The sequence below is a fragment of the Mirounga leonina genome, unplaced genomic scaffold, assembly GCF_011800145.1.
Source record: "Mirounga leonina isolate KUSES-001 unplaced genomic scaffold, KU_Mleo_1.0 Mir_174, whole genome shotgun sequence".
Taxonomy (NCBI): domain Eukaryota; kingdom Metazoa; phylum Chordata; class Mammalia; order Carnivora; family Phocidae; genus Mirounga; species Mirounga leonina.
The window spans coordinates 78,809,468-78,817,465 of NW_023270451.1; the positions used below are offsets into that span (position 1 = coordinate 78,809,468).

At 41.2% G+C, this 7,998-nt stretch overlaps 1 protein-coding gene across 1 annotated transcript; it reads left to right on the top strand.

Annotated features, from left to right (window-relative positions):
• Window positions 1-1,757: 1,757 nt before the first annotated feature.
• Window positions 1,758-2,283, top strand: LOC118021398 (40S ribosomal protein S24-like). Its single transcript, XM_035021467.1, has one exon. It carries the CDS (start codon window positions 1,791-1,793, stop codon window positions 2,184-2,186), a length of 396 nt encoding a protein of 131 aa, XP_034877358.1. The 5' UTR covers window positions 1,758-1,790; the 3' UTR covers window positions 2,187-2,283.
• Window positions 2,284-7,998: the final 5,715 nt, after the last annotated feature.

The window sequence follows — 7,998 nt, forward strand, 5'->3', positions numbered from 1 at the left end:
GGAAGGAAGGAAGGAAGGAAGGAAGGAAGGAAGGAAGGAAGGAAGGAAGGAGGGAAGGAAGGATTGATGGGAAGGAAGGATAGGAAGGAAGGAGGGAGGGAGAGAGAGAGGGAGGGAGGGAGGGAGGGAGGGAGGAGGGAAAGGAAGAATGGGGGAGGGGAGGAAGGAAGCAAGAAAGCCGCAGGTGCAAATGAGACTGACCACACCAGCAGAGGGCAGAGGGCCAGGCCTGAGGAGCAGTTTCCAACTAAAGGCAGGGCAGCAGACCCAGGCATACAGGTGAAAGTCTGGGGAGTATGAATGATTATGAGGATCTCATTAAAGGAGTGGACTGGTCAACAGGGCTTATAAGAGGGAGGGCACTTGGCTTCTAACTTGGGTAATTATCACAAAGCATCAACTATTCTCTCTAGGATAAATAAACAAAACAATTACTGTCATTTTAAACCCTTGAATTGTTTATCTGTAAAAATAAAATCATCTCTTTAGTTGATTATATTGGGAATGTTGGTCTAGGTAAGTCCATCTATGAGCCCATATCATTAATTCCCACAGTGGGAGGTCTCATGGTTCACTAAGGTCAATCCATTATATTTATGGATGAAAATAAGGAGTCCTAAAGTTGTTCAGTAATTTTCATTACTCGACACCCATAGCTTGGTAGTGGTGGAGCCAGGACTTGAACCCAAGCATTCACAGACTGAGAAGCTAGGACCTGAGAACCTAAGATAAGGGGTATTTGGAATAGGAGTGGATGTCAGTGAGGAAAGAAAAGTATTCCTCCCTGGAAGGAAGCTTTGGCTACAAAGAGGCATATGAAGGAACTCACAAAATGTCCCAGAAGTACACAGAGAGAGAGATCAGTTGGTCAGTGGTAGAAGACAATGTCAAAGAAGCCAGCTTTACCCAGTTTTATGAGAGTGAGGGCTTAACTCCCTTAAAAAACATTGCATAGATGGACAGGAAGGAAGTAATAGAGGAAGGACATCTCCAGGAGATCTGCTTTGTTGACCACCAAACGATTTCTATGTGGCACCACACCCCTTCATGGGGTCATCGTGGCCCAAGATGCAATCCTAAGTTTTCCAGACTCATAAATTCATACCAGCACAGAAAGGGCAGATCAGTCTCTCATGGTCTATCCAAGTTCAAAGGTTGCTTGACGACCTAGAATAAACAGTTTATAAATTTAAAATTCAATAATGAAAAATAAAATTGTCACAGGTTCTGGGGACATGCTCTTTAGCCCCAGCACATAGTTTCCTTGGGAGAAGGAAGGCCTTATAGGAAGGCAGATGATAACTGGAAGGTCATGTGGGGAGTACAGGGGGCTCAAATGGTTTATTGTATCCCATTCGGTTAATCAGGTGCATCTACTTGAACAAGAGGAATTCTCCTGCATTAAGGACCACTCATTCATTCCTTCATCCATTCATCCAGCATATAACTTTTATATTATCCACTCAGATCACAGTGACATCCTCTTGTCTATCTTCTCAGTCCATAGAATGGCCCCCCTACACTTCCCTTCACCATTTGGGAAGGGACACCTCACCAGAGTGTTGTGGGATAGTCTTCACAGATGAATATTTAGTTCCCTTATCCCTTCTCTTAACTGAGCCCAATACTCCCACATAATTATATTATTATTTATAAAATTCTCTACTATTTATTTTTGTACCTCTAAACAATATTCACAACGGACACATCCTTACATCTTTATTTCTTTATCCCTTAAAAATCCATACCATCTCTTTTCCTCCCCGGCTGCTTGAAGCTAGGCTGCCATCATGAACGACACAGTAACTATCCGGACCAGGAAGTTCATGACTAACCGACTACTTCAGCGGAAACAGATGGTCATTGATGTTCTTCACCCCAGAAAGGCAACAGTACCTAAGACAGAAATTCGGGAAAAACTAGCCAAAATGTACAAGACCACACCAGATGTCATATTTGTGTTTGGATTCAGAACCCATTTTGGTGGTGGCAAGACAACCGGCTTTGGCATGATATATGATTCCTTGGATTATGCAAAGAAAAATGAACCCAAACACAGACTTGCAAGACATGGCCTGTATGAGAAGAAAAAGACATCAAGAAAACAGCGAAAGGAACGCAAGAACAGAATGAAGAAAGTCAGGGGGACTGCAAAAGCCAATGTTGGTGCTGGCAAAAAGAAGTGAGCTGGAGATTGGACAACAGAAGGAGTAAAGATGCTACAGTGGCTTTATCTGGTTGTGCAGCTTTTTCATGAGAGGATCAATAAACTAAGAATGTTAACGTGAAAAAAAAAATCCATACCATCTCTTGACTCCTTACTTCATAATGTGATGTCATTGGTATCCTAAATTTCATCTTTGTTTCTTTTCCTTCCTTCCATGCATGAAATTTGTCATCTATAATTTTACTTATACATTGTCAAGGTTGACACCATTTACATTCTATTCTGTAGCATGACCAAGTATTATGTGCTTTGTCTATAAAGTTGACTCTGAAAGCTGAAAAGTTAAAATGCTGTTTCTGTTATCATGATTTCACAAATAATTATTTTTCAAAGTCATAGAGGTATAACTACAGTTATTCTCTTGTATAACTTTTATTGGTTTTACTGGAATTAGAATTCTGGTTTTTTCTAATTAGTTGATAAATTATCATATTTTCAATTTATTTTCCCATGCTCTCTACCAGGTAAATTATTCTATTGTGGCAAAAAGTGCTCCCCAATATCTGTTCTCCACTCTTCTATTCTAATAAACCAAAATTAAATTTAGTCGGGCATATGAGGAGTGTCTGGGTGGCTCAGTCAGTTAAGTGTCCAAACTCATGACCTCAGCTCAGGTCTTGATCTCAGGGTTGTGAGTTCAAGTCCTGCATTGGGCTCCACACTGGGCATAGAGCCTACTTTAAAAAAAAAAATGTAGTTGTGCATTTGGAAATTTGGAATTAAAAAAGCACTTTTTCCAGATTTGCTTATAGGTAGGCATAGCCATGTGACTTAGGGATGAAAGCTCCCCTGTGGTATGCAACTTTCACTAAAAGTCCTAAAAGGAAGTTAATACATTCATTCTGTCCTCCTTCCTTTATTCTGCTCCTTGGTGCCTGAGTGGGATGCCTTTGCTCAAGTTTGGACTATTAGTGCTCTGGGGAGCACAAAGCAGAAAGCCGTTCCACGTCGTAGACACTGTGTAGCTTCTACAACCGCCCTGAACAACTGACATTCAGGCTTTTATGCAAAAGAGAATAAACTTCTCTCTTGCCCAAACCACTCTGCAGCCTTTTTAACCAGCTCTCTGCTGCCTCACTCTGGGCTTCTTTTATGTAAATGAAAACGTTTTATTTGTTTGTTCAAACCATGATGATTTAATATCTCCTACCTGCAGAAGAATGCATAACCTAATTGATATAAACTCCAAAAGGACACCCTTGTTTTTGACACTTGCCTGGCTCATTTACTTCACAAGGCAGCACATGGAAGATGCTGAGCTGATTTGGGGGCACACAAGTAGGAGACAAAGCAGGACACAAAGACCGTGTGAGTGGGTCTAGTGACATTTATTCCTAATCGAATATATTTTATAACTGAATGTCCACGTAAAACAATGGTTTCATTTAATTGACTAGGGTGTACCCCAGGGCAGGAAAAGCCGGGAGAAAAGGAAGAAAGGGGGAAGAAGAAAATAAGGCTTTTTTTTTTTTTTTAAGATTTTATTTATTTATTTGACAGAGAGAGACAGGGAGAGAAGGAACACAAGCAGGGGGAGTGGGAGAGGGAGAAGCAGGCTTCCTGCGGAGCAGGGAGCCCGATGTGGGGCTCGATCCCAGGACCCTGGGATCATGACCTGAGCCGAAGGCAGACGCTTAATGACTGAGCCACCCAGGTGTCCCATAAAATAAGGCTTTTAACATAAAATGTTTTGTGTAGCCAATAATTGATCCCAAAGACCCTAAATTTACAGAAAAGCTCAAGGCAGAAGCACATCTGATCAATCGTTCCACCTGTCCAACCCAAATTCTTTGGTCTTTAAGTTCTAGACCTAACTTTCTAATAATTTTATACATTCATTTTTCCGTATCTAAGATTATCCCTTTAAATACCGACAGTTTACTATGCTGGTTCTCTCATCTTTACTCTTTTCAAAACTCTGTCCCTTCCTTCCTGCCCACTGTTATCAAGACCCCCAGAGCTCTTGCGTGAACCAGAAATGTGTCCTCTCCCCGTTCCTGGGTCATATTCCTATAAAGACTCAGTGGGAGTGGGGGTGAGCAGAAAATCACTTAGCCACAGGGATGGAGTACAGGGAGGAGACAATGGCAGTCTGGTGGATAAATGGCTCACATACAGATGCTCAGATAAATCTGTAATCAAAAGGAAATCTGAATGCTTGGCCAAGGGGAAGTAAATTGCCTGAGGTCAACCCTTTGTTGGTGTCTTTGATCTTCTTCAGAGATGGGTCAGTCCTACGACCCACCCCCAAGCTCAGATGCTGTGCACATGATTTGCTTGCTTTCCTGTGTCTGTCTAGGGCTTTGGGATTTTGATAACTCTTACATTCAGGAAGCTTGGATTAGAAGAATGGAGAACAATAATACTTAGCACTTATACACTACATATACACCACTTCTATGTATTTTCACATATATTATCTCATTTAATCCTCATAACGACCCTGAAAGACAGCCAGCTGGTTATTTTCTTTTCTTTTCAATAATTTATCATTTTTAAAACAAAATTTACCATATATTCAGTTTGTGATGGGCATGTCCGATGTACATGTTTAGTTTTTACCAGACTCCCAATACCTAGACCATACTTTACAGTTGAGGAAACCAACGTGCCCAATTAGTAGTGCTTCTAGTATAAATAAATTGATAAAGATTTTTTTAATGATAATACGTACAGCTGATGGGCTTATACAACAGTATGGTATTTCTGGAGGGCAATTTGCTATACATATATAAAGTCCTAAAAAAAGCAAATACCCTTGAGCCAGCAATTCCACTTCAAGGAATGTGATCTAAGAAAATCATCAGATATTTAGCATCCCAGGTGCAAGAATGTCCATTGCAGAGCTGTTTATAATTGTCAAAAACAATACTGAGAAAAGCTAAATGTTCAACCAGAGGAAGTCAGAAGATACATCAGGGTACACCAAATTGACTAATTTCCATATTTCAAAACTTGTCTTAGGAGATTATTTAATGATACAGAAAATAATTATATTGGCACGGAAAACCACTTATTGCTAAGTGAAAAAACATATAGCTTTTAGCTTAAGACATTAGACTGAAAAAAATCATTGCCCTTTCCTTATTCTAAAAAAAAACCAAAAAACAAAAACGAAGCAATGAACTATTGAAGTATAGGTTTTGGTAAAGATGCCTAAAAGAAAAGAAATTAATATGATTGCTGGATAGTGAAAGGGAAATAGCAAAACAAGACTTTATTTGTTTCTGAGAGATCAAAACTAGCTATGGCCAAAGTGATACAGAAATCAGAGCAGAGAGAGACACACCTTGGTACAGGTAGCAGAGAAAGCAGCAAGTGAGGGCCATTTTTCAGGGTTCCCTCAATCCACAGGGACATAGTCAGAACACGAGAAAGAACCCAAAACAGTTGGTTGAAGAATTATATGTTCAATGGCTACTGGGTCGGAGTCTCTTTCTGACCGCCATATGTATGAGTTTGTGTAGAGTACACGTCTATAAGGTGAAGCTGGAAAACACGTCTTTCGAAGGAATTAAACTGTTAACCAAGAGGGGCAGTGGCTTCCAGAGAAGAGGTTGCCAGCTTGCTTATCTGAGAGCAAAACCTTCCAGTCCACCCACCACACCCACAAGCAGAGAGCGTGCGGTCAGTCTTCTCATGCAGGGAAGAAGCCACTACTTCGCAGAAAACATGAGTCAGTTATAGGTAATAATCAACATTTTTTTTTTTCATAAACGTGGTTGGAAAACATTATCAGCAGACATTTGGTTTCAAAAAGAAAACAGCTGTGGTAAAGAGAATGCTATCACTTTAACAAACCATTTTGTTATCCTCTTGGGACTCTGGGAAAATGACATTTCCCAGTCCCCTGGGGTTGAGAGGGGGCCAAATGACTGGTTCTGAAGAGTGGAATGTGAGCAGAAGCAGGTTTGGCCCCAAACTCCAAATCTCCAACACACGATCCTCCTCTCTCTCACCTTTTGTGTCAACCTTGGGAAGCCTTGGGTCCTGGCGTCCTGGATCCCTGAGTAACATCTCTTAGGAGAGCCGCCCCAGGGAGCTTCCTGACCAGGAAAATGTGCAATGGCCTTCATGTGAAAAGAAAACAAAACAAAACGACTTTTATTGGGTTGAGGTATTAAAAACTGGAGGACTGTTTCATTAATTACCCTTACTTATGTAGTAACATAAAAGGGAAAGACCAAGGTAATCCAATGGAATATGGACTTTGGGGAACAGAGATAGTTCAGGGAAAAGACAAGGACATTAATTTAATTCCAAGTGTCTTTTTTCTTTTCAGAAAAATCTGAGGACATATTGTGCTCATTGATTAGGAAAAAAGATATAGTCAAAACAAGCAACAAAGAATAAGAAAGAGTTCGTGGATGTTAAAAAGGATTGCTTATATGAAAATTTCAGGAGAAAAACTGGAAAAATATAGACCCCAAACAAGCAAACACCCAAAACAGGTGGATAACATGAGGGGAAAAGGTAAGCAATAACGGGTAGATGTTTTTGACATATTTTCATCAGGTGGGCATTATCTCAGCTTAAATGAATGATCCCCACGACCCAAGGGAAATTTGGTGACTCCTGCATAATAGCGACAAGCTGGACTATGCCTGGAACCCAGAGAATTCCCCGGGATGTGCTCCTCTGTCTGATATTTCTAGGTAACAAAAACTGCAGCCACCCAGTGAAGCTGGGACCCCATAGACTCAGCCCCTCTGCCTCTAGGAATGAAGTCGTGATTCATCCCAAGAAAGAACTCTGTCCTGCTGAAGTGCCAGTAGAGATTGAGGGAAAGTGGAATGGAAGAAGAAGGTCACGATGACTGTGAATGCAGACCTCGTGACCAGCTACAGAAGCCAGGATCATGGCCGATGTGTTTTGTGTTCTTTCATGCTTTCTCTACCTACCTTCCCTGAAACATACACATTATAGGAGGAGCCCACTGACGGTGGCTAACACTGGAGGTTTCGGGTGCGTCCAATTCAAACTTCTGTTCAATCTCCTGGCCTCCTAATACAACTCAGATATCTGCTTTCTCTGATCCTATGATACCAGCATCCACACAAACAATCTGTTTCCTCCATGTACCAGCCGAGGACATCAGGGACACATTAGCTGTTGTCACCAACAGATTCCAAACTTCATAGTCACACAGGCATGGTAGAAGTTTAGTTCTTGCTTTTGTAAAGTCCTCAGTGGTTGTTTCTGGTTCACCGGAGTCACCTCTCGAAGGAGTAATTCAAAGACTGAGGAGTGGCTGTTTTTTCCCACCTGCCTTTTTTTTAAAAGGTAGCTTCCAAGATCCTTCTGCTCATCTGTATCAAGTCGGTAAAGAGAAAAGAGATAGATATGCATACCTGTCTACTAAGCTTCTTGACCTGGAGGTGACCGCAGGTTATCTGTACATGCAGACACTGTGGAAGACTCGTCACATGGCTTTCCCTGGAATCTCGGTCTCTCTCTCTCCATCTTCCCCGTCCTCACATCTTCCAGCTTCACTGTGTCTTATCTATTTCCATATCCTCTTCCTTCTATCTCACATTCCACGTGAAAATCTCCAAGTAGCTCTCCAGGCAAAGTTATATGGTGATTTTTACATTTTTTTGGGAAAAGGAATGGAGGCCTTCATTAACAGATGATAATCATTATCTAAAGAAAAGTAACTCAGGGTCATTGCATCCTTTCCTTCAAGATACTACCAATGCCTTCTGTAGGAACCTTGTTTGCTTACGCTTCTGCTTCAATTAGCAGGTTAGAAAGAAAGTGATCCTTTAACA

Coding starts and splice junctions, on each gene's coding strand:
- LOC118021398 (XM_035021467.1), top strand. CDS start 1,791: ATGAACGACACAGTAACTATCCGGACCAGGAAGTTCATGACTAACCGA.